The sequence below is a fragment of the Siniperca chuatsi genome, linkage group LG21 (assembly GCF_020085105.1).
Source record: "Siniperca chuatsi isolate FFG_IHB_CAS linkage group LG21, ASM2008510v1, whole genome shotgun sequence".
NCBI classification, from domain to species: domain Eukaryota; kingdom Metazoa; phylum Chordata; class Actinopteri; order Centrarchiformes; family Sinipercidae; genus Siniperca; species Siniperca chuatsi.
Window position 1 is genome coordinate 7,039,392 of NC_058062.1, and position 17,000 is coordinate 7,056,391.

Sequence of the window (17,000 nt, forward strand, 5' to 3'; positions counted from 1 at the left end):
ATATAACTGATATTTTTTTAATCAGGAAGCATAATACCCAAAAATAATTGTGGGGTGTAAAGTCTTGAACAGAGCTGTGAGGCACAGACATTGGTTTGAGAATAGAAACAACAATTTTCCCACTGAAACATAAGCATAACACAGACAAAACACTGACCACAGACCTGCCCTACTGCCTCCACCACTAATATAAATACATGAGGGTGTTAGAATGAGTGTTTTCCATGCTGCCTTTGCTGCTGGGCATGCTCAATCCTCCATAGGGCAGTATAGGTGACCCCAAGACCCAAAGCAGTGGGTGGCAGAACAAATGAATAAACTGCACTTTTCACATAGCAGGTTGGAGACCCCCTACTTACACACATACACATCATACAGCACATGTTTATGTCTCATCCACCCCCTCACACATGTCCTCCACTGTAAGAACCAGCTAGCCAGATGTCTGTGGCCCTACCTCTATCTCTCTGTCTCTCATCCTACCTTTTTTTGCTTGGTTTGAAAAGGTGTAAAGTGCATGCTGGAGCGAAAGCTCTGGCTTATGTTTATTTACAGACTGCAGAACTGGAGATGGTTTCACAGTGTGCGATGAGGGAAGTGAACACACACTCATGCACACACACACACAGCGTAAAACTAGGCTCAAAGAAATTGGAAGTGCCTACACACATATACACACAAAACGACAATGGGTATAGCACTGGTAAGTAAAGGATCAAAGATACAAGCTTTTAACTCCAGGCACAGAGGCGAGGTAAGCATCAGAGCCAAGGGGCTTAAATACCGAACAGTTTGTTGCTGATGTTCGAAACAAAGTAATAAGGAGCTCATCTATAAAGATGCTGATACTGAGGTGACGACAGCAATGCTGAGAGGTGAAACAATGCTTGAATAAAGATTAGCACCCCAGACCTAAGGTAAGGCCTCTGCACAGAGACAGCGGTAGAGTTTATAGTACGAGTGCTGGAGGCTAAGGTCTGGCAGAACAGATAGTGAGATGGTGAATAACATGGTGGATAGCATTAAGGACACAATTTATATCCTGGCTTTCTTTATACGTCTGACTGATATAAACTCAAAACCAACACGATGTTGAAAGTACCTCAGAGTACAAATTGATGTTAATATGTTGACATGTTTTACCACTGATTTAGTGATAGTTTGCCAGGTGCTTAGATTCTTTGCTTTCACTCCCCATGCCTCATACAACACCTTGCAAGACAAGATGAGACAACATGTTAAAAGACATTTTGTTCTCAAAGCTCAAAAAAGCACGTTACCAGACAGTGTAATGACAATATATTTCTGCGGTGAAGTGAGTCACCTATTCATGTGATATTTCTGATGGATGTAATTAGGTACGATATTATTTACAGTCTCTGCTAGAGACCTTTATTATTGTTGAAATTCCTTGTTGATAAATCATAGATTAATTGGTTCCACTTAATATTCTTGTTTATCTAATTGCTATTTTCCATGATATCAGGTGCCAAAGAGCCATTGCACTCACTGCGTTAAAGTTAGGGAAGAGGCTGAGGGGAGAGGATCCATTGAGTCTGAAGGGCAGGAGGTGTTTGAGGTCGAGCTGAGGCTGCAGAGGCCGTCCTGGGACAGGGAGGGATGCCAGAAGGGGGCTGCCCTGGGCCGACGTACCTGGACAACACAAAACGATAGATGTTAGAAGTTAAGAAACAATGGGTTACGTTAACATGAGGGACACCAGTGTGATTGTAGGAGTGGAACAGCACTGATGGCTTCCAAAAGGTCAGGTGCAGCGCTCAGAGGAGGCCTGACTTTGATTTATTTGATACTGGAGGCACTGTTACACCTCCATCTGACTCCAAACACACATTGTACAACTCAAATGTGTGTATACGAGTGTGCTTGTGAGTTGGCATGTGCTTGTATCTGGGACAATTCAGTGTGTGTATAAGTAAGTGTGTGTTTTAGTTTTTATGTAGACAAAAGGAGGTGTACATGTGTGTTTGGGGGGATGGGTATTTTTGCTGGAGACTTAATGACCCCCACCTGCCCTCATGTACACACTAGAGGCTGACATTTGGGGCACGGGATTCCTGCGGGATGGGAGTCAATTTCACTCTTCATCACGGAAGTGGGACGGGACAGGAAAAAAAGTCAACGGGAGTGGGTGGGACCGGGAATCATAGGTCATTATTTATATATAAATATACAGTTCTAATATGAAAAAATGCTATTCATTGGGAACGGGAGGATTGGGACAGGACAGGAATTTTTTTTTTTTTTTTAACTCTGTCATGGGATTATGACGGGAGTATTTTTGTGGGAGTGGGATGGGATAGGAGTGAAAATCCACTCCCGTGTCACCCTCTAATACACACACGTTTGTTTATCCCCGTGGGGACAGTCATTGACATAATGCCTTCCCTAGCCCCTTACCCTAACCTTAACCATCATAACTAAATGCCTAATCTTAACCCTTACCCTAACCTGAACCAAATTGTAACCTGTACCCTAAAACCAAGTCTTAACCCTCAAAAAGCAGTCTCTACCTGTGGGGACCTCAATTTTTGTCCCCACGGCGACACAAGCCCCCATGGGTTAGTGTGCATTCAGGTTAAAGTCCCCACTGGGATATAAGAAAATGAAACACACACACAAACACATCATTTAACTACTGATTTATTGGCTGAGGAAAGGTGCCTGTGCGAAGGGAAGATGGGAGATATCGGATTTCAAATGGACCAGGGATGAAGAGATTTCTAATTTTCCACCTGGCTGCATTTCAGTGGGCCGAGGTGCTCACCGGTGCGCAGGCACTTATACCAGCACCAGGATCAATCATCGGTGTCAGCCGTGGGTCACCGTGGCCACCCCAAAGTATGCCTGTCATATGAGCCCTAGTGCAACACACATACGCTGTGAGGTGATTGTACTTGTGTGTGATAACGCACACCACAGACAAAAAAAGCAATAACTGACCTTGAAATAATACCAGCAGCTGAGAAATAGAAAAGATTGGCCAAAAAATATCTCCTTCTCAAGGTAGGGAAGGGAGTGCAAGATTTCAGAGACAGATGGTGGGATAGAAAAAGAGAAAGGTGAAGGCAGAAACACTGGTGTCGCAGTGAAAAATTGGTAATATATTCATGGCTGGGATAGCGTAGGGTACTACTCTGTTTATGTTACAGAGCAATCATATTGTTGAATTAAATTACTTCACTATGACAAAAGACTGAATTCAACAATGTTTAATTTCAAACCAATTGTGTTGCGCATGAAATTCTGAAATTCAAATAAAGACAAAGGACTGGAATTTAAAGAACTGCATTTTGCTCCAGTCATTGCAAAATTCAACACTCATGTAGCTAAAAATATGGCAACAGTGTCAAGACGTTTACCAAATCTTGACCTGAAACCCTAGATTATGTTCAATGACAATATTTTTAAACGTTCAATGCCTATGTTTTTTCATAAATTATTAGCTTAATTAATCAAAGTACTTTGTTAAAGTCATGAAAAGATCATGATCTCATGTTAACAAAGCCAACTTTAATTAGAGGTCTGCAACAGGACGCAAAGGACGTCTTCAGCACTTCACAGCGTCTTCACTATAGACCCATCTCATCCCGTTACAAAAAGGACACACTCCTTTCTCCATTTGCTCTGAACATAATGCATAATACCATAATGATACACTTAGAAAGCCTGCACGGACTTGATGAAATACAGACCTATTACATTTATCGTTCAAGACTGCTCAAACATGGCTACAAAGCCATCACAGTCAACAAAATAATTTTGCACAGCAATTGCTCTGTAAAATCTTGTGGTGTTTTTTCTCATCTGTTGTGGCATATTAATAGTATTTTTTCTTTGCATTGGTTTCAAGGTTGTGGTAGTATGATGATACTGCTGTATGGCCTGTGTGAAGTACAGAACAGAGTGATAGATGGGGGAATCTGTCAGTAGTCTGGCCCATGGCTTTCTGCAGCATGGCAGGATTGGCAGGAATGACGCGGGGTGTGTGTGGTTGATGGGTGGGGAGCCTGAAAGACTGAAGCTCTGAGCATATGCTCCTCAGTGCTGGGCTAAGGCCTGCCTTTGCCATGTGTGGGCTCTCCTCTGCTGTCTGTCTGACACCCAGAGAGATGCAGCAAAGGATGGACACAGCCTACAGACGCGTGGGCAGCAGCCGGCAGGGGATCACTCACACACACAACACACACTTTCACGCAGAAAACGAGGAGAAGCTGAGTCTTCTCTTGGCAGGGCTATCAGAGGAAAAAGCTAGGCTTGCAGGGAGGACAGTTATCAGCTGATAGTGCTTCCCCACCTCTCTGTGACTCCCTAGGCAGCTTATTAAATCAGGGGCTGGCTGTTTGCCTCTTTGGATGATAACGCTGCCAAAGAGGCACAGCCCGAATCCAGGCATGTACGACAGCGAGCGAAGGAGTGTGTGTGCTCGGCTCACATGTACTTGCATGGCACACACACAGACGCATACAAACAGTACCTACGTACCTCTGAAAAAAAATTGCTCCCAGGGTCACATGAGATGCGCACAAACACACACACACACACAAAATCAACAAGGTATAATTTTGCACTTGTGATTCCAGTAGGAGAACACTTTAAAGCAAAGCAGCATAAGTTTTGAGTGTTCAAGCATATTTCTTGTGTTTGTGTGTGTGTGTGTGTGTGTGCAAGGAATGAGGCTGGTCTATTTCAGCCTGTAGCCCCTGATAACCTCTTTCTATCACACTGCGTCATTTTCCACTCATTTAATGTTGTGTGTGTGTGTGTGTCTTCACATATGTATGTGTTTGCATGTGAATGTGGTTATGTGCACATATGTTCTTTCTGTCCAGAGTCATGTCTGCGTCAAGGCTCAGATTTAGTTATGCCTCACTTGTGGTCCGGGGTCCAGACAACCACTGGCAGTTGAGGCAAGGCCTGAAACCAAATGTCCAGCCTCTTTCTCTCTCTCCCAGATGACTTTGCTAACGGATCTGACTGTCTCCGCCAGACTTTCCCCAGGCAGGCCTCCTCCTCCTCCAACCATCACAACAACGCATTCCTCCCTCTCCTGACTCACTGGGCTTGGTTACACAACAACCACCGTCACATCGCATCTACTCGGATGTGTGTATGTGTGTGTGTGGTGCACCCGAGCCGTACAATTCAAACATCGATTTTTCAATTATTTTCTACTTGGTCATCTGAGAAAAATATGGATTCCAACATACACAAGCAAACATGCTGAGCCTTCCCTCCTCATTCCTCTTCCACTATCACAGAATTAGCCGTTCAACCCCAAGTCCTTTTACTGTAAGTCTCCTGTCATCACTCCAGTGCTCCCTTTCTGACAAATTGCCTTTTCTCACATCTAAATACCCCCACCACGCCCCTGTCCTGTGTGTATCACAGGACAGGGGCGCACAGGAAAGAGAAAAGGAGAGGGTCGGGGAGGAGAAAACAAAAACTGCTTTTCTAATTGTGGCCCAGTGTAATTATGTGGGATAGATGCTGGCACAGCAGGGTCTTGAGTTGGGTGAGTGGATCTCCACCTTCTTTTTCCTTCTGCCTGTTGTTGTCTAGCCTCTCAAAGACAGCCCAGGATTTCACTTTGGATGAACATGTGCCATTTCCAGACTGTCCTCCCCAAAACAACAACAGCATCAGTCGTTGGAGCAAGTGCCCCAAAACCACATATATTTACATTCAAGTGACAAAGGCCTCTAGTGGCCATATTCATTATGACTGGAGGGAGTAAGGTGATGTTATTATAGAGCAACAAAGTCCACGGCAGGAGGTTGGTTTCGGAGATGGTTGGGTCAACAAAACTTCAGACTGACCACCATCATTCCCTTACCTTAACCACGTTTATTATTGTAACCATGACGATAAAGGTCAGTAACCATAACAAAGTAGTAATTTTAACCCAAACCATGATCTTTCTCCTAAACCTAACCAAGTCATTTTGTGCCTAAACCTAACAAAACTTTAACCATAGCGCTGTCACATCATAAAATTGATTTATTTTTCAACAGTGATTTGTGATGGTTTTGGAATAGCACAGACAAATGATATTGTTCTGCTGATAGGGGCGTCAGATCAGAAAATGCTTTTCTGTGTCATTCTGCAGGTAACGGACAAACAATGTATTTAGACGTTTGATTTAGAGGACTTGTTGGCCTTTTCAGGTAGGCTGTACAATAGATGATTGACAGACCTCTCCTCAACCTAATTGGACGAATGCACCTTTCTTTGGGCTTTGGTCTTTGCTTCAAACTTTTGAACAGGAAAAATGTCTTTTCTGGAAATGTTTTGAAATTTTCTCATAAAAAAATTTCTGTGATCTGAGGATGAACTGAGAAATTAACAAATCATTTCAGAAAGTGATTGAGTTCAGTTCATTCACCCAAACGACTTGTTCTTTTGAACGAAACATTCACGAATGACACAACACTAGTTTACAGCACAGACTGAGCTAGCAACATATATTCTAGCTTTGTGAGGTTTATTGTTCTTAGTCTAGGGTCTAGACTCCAGTACGGCCAAACTCTCTTTGTTGTCATTTCTAGCCCACAGAGACAGAAAACACTGGACACTGTACTGCTGCTAGCGAAGCACCCTTGTGGACCCCAAAGGACACTTGTGACTTTGGCTATACTGTTTGTATAAAAAGACAAAAGGCAGCTTGTTGAGGTAAAATAATGTACAAGACGACTCCTGCTTCTAGATCCTTCAACAACCACAACAGAGAAGGGAAAGAATTACTTTTATTATGCAGTTTCCTATAGAGCCTGGCAGAAAAGAAAACATAATGAAATCCTTTGTGTAAGAACATTTTAAAAGAATACACCAGAGAAGGAGTTGGCTGTGTCTCTGGTTTTGTGTTTTTTTCTTTGACAAGTGATTGTGAAATCACTGGGGTAAGAACTATTGTCTTTGTTGATTTCTGTAGAATTTAAGGGCATTATGCATCACATCAGCTGCTCAGCTGTGAATGCCTGCTGAGTAACAGTTGGACTATCAGTTAGACCTTCGCCATCAGGCCTCTGATCTGATTATCCAGCTGTGATAATGAATATCTACACATCTGAACTTGAATGTGTTGATCAGGAATTTGCATGGGAAATTGCTGATCGGTGAAATGATGAGCACTAAGTGCAGGCACAATATGAACATAATTACTCTGCACCATGTGGATGATTCTTTCGTCAGTTGCAAAGTACACACAATAACCTCTTTTTGATTATGTTTAGCACAGTCCTCATATGGCAGTACCAAATGTGCATACAGTCTAGTCCTGACACGCACACTCAGATTCATAACACGATGTTGCTCATTGTGCATCTGCCACACTGTTGCCACACTGTTTCACCATCCCCCAGCCACCCCGCAAACTTCCCTGAGGCCGCTGCCCTGCCTCTGATGGGACTGGATCTGACAGGGCAGGAAGAGCTGGCAACTACAACTCTCCACATAAATATAGAACTTTTAGTTACAATAACCCAACCAACAGAGCCATGCTATGCATACAAATGGCTGCCTGTGCATGGAAATTGTAAATTGGCCTCATGCTGTATCAGAGACTCACGGCCATTCGAGGGCATGAAATGACATTGCACTGCTTCTGGATGTCCAAATGTAGTCCACTGAGAGACAGAGAGAGGGAGAGAGAAAAGTGACTCTTAACAGCCAATTAGCTTCCACTTGATCAGGAGGTGGTGTGAGGGCCACCGTGGGAAGCATTATAGCATGGACGGAGAACATTAACCACAATCAGTTTTAATTAAAGACTGATGCTTTTTATTTCTCTCCATCCCCAGCCATTCCTCCCTCACTTCTATTCTCCACTCCTCCTTCAAGTAGGATGATAATCTGCAAACCTGAGTTTAAGATAGGATGTTACTGGACTGATTAGATGAAACAGTGCAGAGATAATGAAAGCCCTCAATTAATTTGAGCCAATTTGATTAGTTCAATTGCATGAAACAGACAAGAATTATATGTTTCTCTACAGCTGCAGATATGATCTCATCGTGATGCATACAGCATTATTCTAAATATGAGACGCAAACCTGGAAAGTGGCCAAATAAATGCATTATTCTATCTGATTTTGCTTTCAAATTGACCTTTTTGGAGACTTTTATGACTGCAAGCCACTCTCCTGTTTCAGTAGAGAAATGTAGAGAAACTATTCTCAATGGCATACAATTTAAAATTTCTACAAAGAACACTCATTTTATCCTCCCTCCTCTCTGTCTCACATTTCCTCACCTTACCTTGAAGCCTTTAAAGTTGTTTATTTTAATTATATTTTCACTCTTTTTTCTGGGTCACTCAGCATGTCGTGCTGGCTGCACTCTGACTGTATATTGTGTACTGGAGTGTGTAAGTTGAAGAGTGTGTGTCCTGCCCATGACAGTTTGTATTCCTGTATGTGTGCAGCAGGCAGTTTATGCGGTAAATATCTGCAAGGAATATTTGAGCACAACGGAGCTCCAACTTTACCCTGTTTGATGTCTGAATAGTCAAGTGTCTGCTTGTCCTCTCCAGTTTGTGTGTCCATGTAAGGGAAGAAGAGCTGGCAGAGATCCAGTAATCTGTAATAATGACAAAAATGTATTTCCAGCAGAGATAGTGGAGCCCATCTCTAATAAGGTTGTGAAGATTTTTCTTGTGAGCATTATATTTAATCTCAGCACTGTTACTTCCTTTCTGCGACCCTAATTTTAAAATAATCTGCTCTTTAAAAAAATCTCTAATCTGTAGTTCTGCCCTCCTTTCTCCTTCTTTTCCCTGGATTTCAGGAGGTGGCAGACTGCTCCATGTGGCCTGATTATATGCAAGGCTAAGCACAGTTTGACCCACGACTGAAAATAGAGCACTCTCAGGAAGGGAGATGACTTTTCTTTCACGTGCAATTCTAAAGGAATTATACAAAGTCAGACACTGAATCCATTGAGTTTACCTCTCTGTCAACCCCAAAACCTCACCTGTACTCAGCCATGCTTCTGCTCTCCCGGTGACTCTGGTAAAATTACATCATTGGGGTTGTTTTAGTGCTTAATTAATCACAGAAAATGAGAAGTATGAAGTGAGATAAGTGTGCAGGAGATTTATAAGCAGATTTAGACCTCAGGCAGCTCCATCACAGTATGGATAAAGGTATACAGAGGCTAATTTACAGCCAATATATAAAATATGACCTGACATTGAAGTTTAAATAAGATCAATATACAGCCTTTGGCTTCAGCAGCGATGCTGCATCATCAGAGAAAGATATCAACCTTTGCCTGTCTTACTGGCATTGACAAATAACAAGATTAGGGTTCAAATTCAATTATGAGACGTACTGTACAATGAGAGAGGTGAGTTCAACATGTAATTTAATCATCTGTAATTTTTCTCTTTTCTCACTATTATAATGCTACATCATCACAATAGCAGCTGCTTTTTTGACTCGAAAAGATAAATATTTTAAGGTTGCTGGTTTATAGCAGGCTTGAACGAACCTCAAACTACAGAAAACATTTCAGCAGTACGTTTGGGTCTACGGTGTTCAGCTCAGTAGTGAGTCGTGGCAGTCCGGCGGTGGTAACAGGACCTCGTGGAGATGCTTCATCTCCCGGGGAGTGTCTATAATGAGTTCTGTCAGGCAAGCAGCGAGCAGCGCATTGCTACCGAACTCAACCTGAGCAGAGGCAAGGCCCATCTGTCAAGCAGAGACGATAAGCCTGGAGCCATCCAGAAACAAATTGCTCAGCTTCCCCACTGTGACGCCCTAAGAGGCAGCCCGCTACAGCCTGGCAAAAGAGATGCTACAGATTCCTGATGCTACGCAGGAAAAAGGAGGCGGAGAAGGGAAATATCAAACACATTCATCTATGCAGATGGTGCAGATGGCCAGCCATTGCTCTGCAGCGGCAGCAGCTGTACACAGAACTTCAATGAGACGATAAACAGCAAAGAAAGAAAAAAAAATCTGAAAAGAAATGATTTTTGGGTTGTTTTTTTTTTTTGCTTTCAAGCCTTAGGATGAGCAGCTTTAATAAGTCACCCACACTTTTCCTAATCTCCTCCCTTTGCTTTACTAAGATAATGACAGTTGTCCGACCTTTCCCTCTAGGTAAAAACAAAATGAACTTTTATAAAACACAGACATCGTCATATTTTACCTTTGATCATTTGCCACCTTTTCAACAAACACTTTAAACATCTTTCTGAGAGAGTCAACGTTGCCCTCGTCTCCACTTTCATTATCATAACTTGCATTACCATCTTGCAGTGGCATGTCAAAAAACAAATGTTAACTAGCTAAAGCTTTCCTGTTCTTTTCAAGTCCTAGCTGTAGGGCCAAATATTTTTTTCTACCTTTTAACACATAGCAGGGGAGTGGGAGACAGTTCTTTTATTATTTGAGGAACGCACAGGACTGGCTGTGGTAATAAAAGTCCTCCAGCTGTGAAGGTTAGCACACTGGTAATGCATAAATTTTAAATCATTTTAAGCATGCTTACAAAATCCTAACCAATATATAATATCAAAACTGAGAGACAATTTATTGAAAAGAATTTAACCCTAAAAGTGTCCGTGCTCAGGTTAAAAGGCTGGCTGAAGGACGTGCCGATGTTAAAAACCAATTACCCAATGGTTGCTTTTTAAAATGCCCTCACTCTCAATCAGCAGCGGCCTTGGGAAATGAATGAGCTAATTTTGCCCAACCTGGGCTGTAATTGTTTCAAATCAGCCTCATGCCTCAGCATCACTGCCAGAGTAATTGCTCATGAGGGTGAAGATTAATCTACAGAAGCACATCTGTGGGACTTAATTTATGGGTCGCAGTGCCATGCCTTGTGGATCCATTAGACTCATTTCGTTTTCAATCCTGTACAGCATATGGAGCTAAACAAAGGTGAAATAATGGTGGGGAAATGTCAGGAAACAAGCAAACACAATGTACAAACTGCTCAATATTTGTACACAGGCACATGCACACAGTTTCCAACTCTTGTGTAAATACATGCATAGATAGTGCTCCATGAAGATGCAGAAGGACCTCTGTTCATGAACAGTAAGTGATATGTGCGTGTGTGTGAGTACAGCTAGTGCAGCTAGTCATCCTCAAATGATCTGTCTCTTATCATGTCCACTTCTGAACACCTGTTAATGGAGGAGGAGAGTCAGGCTCAGACACAGTCAACACATTTTTACAAAGGAGGAAAACTGTCATTGTTTGCCAAATGTAACAAAATCAGCGTTTGGATTGTGAGCCACTTTCAGGCGGAGAGAGGACCGGCCGTTCGACAAGCTCTCTGAAGAGAAACAGCTGCAAGCTGCAAATTGGAAAGCCTTTGTGTGAAGCTGCTCTGCCCTTTGTGGTCTCCTTCCCCCTCTCCTCAAAGTGCTGGCATGCAGATGTCTCCTCTCATTCCTCATGTGTAATTACAAAGATGGGAGAACGGCATAAAGGGATGATTCTTCATATGAGGCCTTGTACTGCAGGCGGCACACCCGAGCCAGGCAGCCGGCGTGTTTTTAAATAGGAAAACATTACCACAGCAAAGGATTTAACACCTCGCTTCGCTGCCACAGCGTGCTTCCAAACCCTCTTTAACATGACGCACCAGACACCATGATGTGGTTGAGAAACAATCAATGTGACCACCCATCGTGGTGTTATATACCCTCCACTCCAGCTTTAGGGCCCTCCTGCTCTGCCTGGGAGCAGAGAGGAGACATGGGGCTGAGTAGATAAGGATTCTTATCAGGGCCTGTGCAGGTGTTTGGAGGAGCTAGCCCATAACAGGATTCCTAAGTTACTATTGGTCAGCAGGATTTCACTTGATGTGAAGAGAGTAAGAAAAGAAGCATAGAGGGATGGGTGGGTGGAGGTGAGGATGGGAGTTGTGTGTGTGGTGGTGACGGATGAGCCGGTGGCCAGGGTGTTATAATTGTGAATCCCCTCAGAGTACTGCAGTACAGTGCGTCTTAGACACCTGCTGGTGTGGCGATAAGGAGTGAAAAGCAATCACTCCAGCTACCTGGCAGCCCCAACTGGCATCTTGCTGCCTCTCAACCTGCTACTTGTGTATTTCTCTCCAATATAACTGGCTTTCTGTTATAGGTCAGCTCCAACTGTGAGCTGTTACCTTAGAGAGGAGAGGATGGGAAACAGGAGAGGAGAGGAGAGTAAGTACATTTATATTTATATAGCACCTTTCAAAACCCAGGTTATAAAGTGCTTTACAACAGGATAAAAGGTTAAAATAACAAAACACAAATCAAAATAGTATACATGACTCAAGCACAAAAACACTTGGGTCTTCAGCTGTGAACACACCCAAGAGAGGTTGCTGACATGACTCCCAGGGGGAGCCTGGGACCCAGGACAACAAACGCACTGTCCCCTCGTGTTTTCAGTCTTGAACGAGGTACAAAAGGCCTCGTTCAGAGGACCTGAGGGGCCTAGCAGAGGTATACGGCATTAGTAATTCACTAATATACTCTGGAGCAAGATTATTTAGAGCCTTATAGATGAGAAGGAGGATCTTGAATTGAATCCTAAATTTAATGGAAGCTAGTGAGGTGACATCAGAACCGTGGTGATGTGAGGAGACGAGAGGAGAGGAGAGAAATACCAAAGGCCAAAAGAGAGGCTCTTTTTTGTTCACACTTAGCCAAGTTAAGAGTGCATGTGGTCCTACTGTATCAGCACAATCCTTCTGCAAATCTAAAAATGCAAAGCAGTGTGTGTGACAGAAGTTTCTCGTGCCACTACAGGCTGCCATTTCAAACCAACTTTATCACCCACAGAGGTCAAGGACATGCGGTCTGGCTCTGAGTGGGTCCTCAGACTCTCCGGAGAGCATTTCTCATTAGTGTGATTCCAGCTGAGGATTATAACGCGAATCCTTGGGATAAATCTTTGCTCGTCACGGAGAGACCATCAGCTGTTGCAGTCAACCAGCGCCGACTCCTGAATTATTCATTTTCTGTTTACAGCAGGCGACAGGTGCGTGACCTCTGTGATGAGTGCTCAGAGCATCTGGGAGAAGTGGTGACAAGGGAAGGGGGGAGGCTCAGAGGGACAGCACTAGAGACGAGAAGGAGGAGGGGGCACGAGGAGAGGAGGAAACTGCCAATTTGTCAGACTCAGGTGCTCGGTATGGTGTGGGGCTGCTTTTGCTTTTCATGCTTTTAATTTTAATTCTGTGGCAGGGAATACAGCTTTTAGCAGACTTTTAGGTGAAGGGAGAGTGGGGATGTAGTTGCCAATTTTGGGGATGTAGCAGAAGGGAAAAAAAGCAAGTAAGGTGAAATTACTGTTCCCCCAAAATGTTAGAGTGAAACTCAGGGTGGCAGGGGGTTTGGGGAGGTCTGCCAAGCTTGAGCTGCACATCAGCTGAGTGGCATTTACTGTAACCTTTCCCCTGGCTTTTAATAACCGGCGCAGAAACAGCAGAAACATGGATCACTGCGATTCACTGGGGAGGACTGGCAAATGCAAACAGATCTCCCAGCACCCGTAGTCACACAGAGCCCAAAAACACCATAAAGTCGAACACTAACTTGGTTTCAGCTCTATGCAAACTTTAATATCAGTATGAGAGCACAAATGAGATGTAGCAGAGAGGTATGGCAGATAAGAAAAGAAGATGATCACTGCTGAAAGCAAAAGGAATTAGGGAGAAATTGATAAATAGTGAAGCTAGAGGCTGGAAATAGGTGGTTGTTGTCAAAAAACACAGGCAGCCCGTCGGGTTTGTTTAGTTTAACACCAAAGAAATACCAAACTGAATCACAGGAATTCAATCTGGTTCACTCAGCCTGAACAATGGTCTCTGACACCTGATAGCTCAAGAATAAGCCTCCCATTTATGCACACATATTGATGTGGACATCTGCATGAACACACACACACACACACACACACACACACACAAGAATGCATGCAAAAGCAAACAGGCACACACGCTGTCTGCAGAATGATGCATGGGTTTCACCTTCAGGCAACTGGGGAAAGAGACAGACATTTCTCCCCTTTGGCCAACTCCTGCTTCAGACAAAATAACAAACGGCTGAATGATATAGTGAGCTGTCCCCTCTGGTTGCAAAGTGGCAATGGAACCACATCTCTGAGACAGCAGCTACAAATGGTCTCTATAACCGCCCTCTATTTCTCTCTCTCGTTCTCTCAGCTGTGCGTCCCCACAGACCTTGGCAGATCTCAAAGACAGATTCATCTCGATTGAAAGTTGCTGAAGTGTCCTCAAGCGTCAGAGCATTACTACTTATCGCGGGAGAGCACGTGGAGATGATCCAATGAAAAGACTGAGGGGTCATTTGGGATGGACGAACACCTACAAAGTGGTCAGTACTGTTAAGTGCACACACACTAGATTAAGCCCTCATCATGTGAAATCTTGATTTAACAGACTTCTTCCCTGTCTGCCTGTGGTAAGCTGTGGACTGCTGCTGTTGGAACAGCATGAAACTCATGTTTCCACCACTCATACCAGCAAGAGTATCACAGTTTTGGCTGCAGAAAGAAACTCTTCCTCTCACATGGACTTAAAACATCTGGATCATGATTTTAATGCGGCACTATAACATCACTGCTTCACTGTGCAACACGGCCACATTTGTCGGGGGTCACTAGAAGGCAACAGACTCATATATAGCTGTCAACTGATCTTTTGTCATTAACTTAATGTAAAAATATGTTTTATTAATTTAAAGTTAAAATTTCTATTTTATCTTTAGACAACTTCAGAGTTTATGAACCTAAGTTAATCTGATGCATTTGGGTGTAAAACAATGACCTTAAAATACTTTAAATTGTTTTCTCATTGTTTTCCTTGGTTAGCTCGCTGTTACTTTTAATTTGCCAGTTTAGGCATGACACAATGCAAGGATTTATTTTGAACACAGCTCCTACATTAGCATCATTGCATTCTCAAGGCAGGCTAATACCACATTGACATCATATTAGTGATAACTGAAGAATGGGAATTTTCTACTACAATTTAATAATTTAATTAAAATCCTTTTAGTTAGTAACCAAAATTAGCAACAATCATTATTTATGGTTGAGTTTAATCCTGCTAATCTGCTTCATCAAGACTGAGTGGGTTGGGTTTGATCATATTTGATTGACAGTGACCAAAAAACCCAACAACTGTCATCAGATTCTAATTCAAATGTTTTTAAATCCTGATCGGTGCACAGAAGTTCAGGACATCACCTTTTTCTAACCAGTTCCCACCCACTTCAAACCAGACAACCGAAAGAAATACAAATTTCTCTCATGTGAATAACCAAGACAGTTCTAAATTTGGCAGAAAATAGTGTGTTCATGTAGGAAGGGAGAAATCTTGTGATAACAGATGCTTGTCAGCATCTGTTATCACCAAATATTATTTATTACTCACTGACAAGTTTGTGGGATGTTTTTGGTTTTGAAAACTATACCTTTGCTCATTTGTATTGGTAAGGCTACAAAACGTTTTATAGGTATTATGTAATCTACTCTACATCTAATGAATTGTGTTTGTAATGATTAATTAGCGACTTGCCTTAGTCACTTTACATGTTAATTTGATTCCTTCTTCATGACAGGAGCAATTATAATGGAATCATCACGGTCATGTGTATAGTGTAAACTAAAGTTTCTTTAATCATCTCTTTTTTTCATTTATATTATGAAAAATGTTTTTAATAAAATCACTGCAAATTTAGATATTAGTTACAGCTTGGCATAGGTTGCAATACACTGTAACTTTGATCAAGCGTGTTTATTTGGTTAGAATTTGTTAAAATCTTAATGTGTATTTAAAAAACTTTCAACATATGAATGTATCATAAAATTTGAGATAAAACATTAAGCATAGTATGGTACAGTGTGGACAAAATCTTACCAAACGGTTACATCAGTCCTAACATCATGGGGATCAAACCCATATTTATAAGGCAACATCTAAGGGTGTCCTCTCTATCAGTTGATGACATAACTCTGGTGTAACTAGAGCTTTGTTGACCTTTGGCTAGCATACTGTAACCCCGTCTGACTGTGAGGGGCCTCAGCTAACCCACTTCAGTCTGTCTGTTGCTGTCTGCTGAGACAAAGAGGATTTACCGTTAATCTGGCTTTAACAACAGCAGGAGGGCATACTCTCCACAACAACACTCCAGAGAATAGGACTAATCAAGACATCATCAACATCAAACAGAGAACAATTACCTCTAATAAGATCAATTTTGTTGATTGAGAGAAAGAGAACGAGAGCTGACACAGTTATTTGATTGGACTTGATTACACTTGAGTGTTTTGTATAAGATCCCCCAAAACAAAAAACAAAAAATCACCTCAATACATGAATTCAGCTGGCTTGGAGCTGAAAAATATGACCTCCATGTGAGCTAATTTCACCTTTTTTCTTAGAAAATTAACTCAGACTTTGTTTGTGCTGCTGTTTAGTAGTGTGGTTTGAAAAATGTTGCCTTGTTTCAAGATAATTGGATTTGTTTCTAGAAAGTCCTCAAACGACATAAATCAGTAAAAAGTTTCACCCAAAAACTTGAGGTGATACAGATATATTGGCACAAGACACAAATTTCACTACTCAATTAGCCCCAGAAGGTAGCTCCCACCATTAATAACAAAAACCAGCACAAATAAAATGGCACAAAGGCATCTGATGAGGTGACAAAAAGGGGTTTGATTATAACAGAGAACAAACGTTGGATTTGATTGCAGTAATGAGCAAATGGTTTTAACAGGTGGAAGTGTAGCTGGGGAAGTGTACAATTCGCAATCCCTCCTCATTAGTAAGCAAATGAATTCAATCACCTCTCTTTTGTAAGTGGCTTGATAAATCCCTTCAAAGTCGTGTCTGGCTTCAATCACAGCAAGCAGCTTTAATAGATGCAGAGCTGCTAATGCATCATTCGCACTGACTCTGCGCTCGCCATTGCGCTAAGATTAGTCTGAACACAATCGTTGGTC

At 42.3% G+C, this 17,000-nt stretch overlaps 1 protein-coding gene across 6 annotated transcripts in view; it reads right to left on the bottom strand.

The window, feature by feature from the left end:
* Positions 1-17,000, bottom strand: part of znf385c (zinc finger protein 385C) — a 138,675-nt gene that overhangs the window by 23,363 nt on the left and 98,312 nt on the right. For all 6 annotated transcript variants that reach the window (XM_044182558.1, XM_044182554.1, XM_044182556.1 and 3 more), the window contains one exon: positions 1,511-1,653. In XM_044182558.1, coding sequence (XP_044038493.1) covers positions 1,511-1,653 — 143 coding nt within the window. The remainder of the gene's footprint in view (positions 1-1,510; positions 1,654-17,000) is intronic.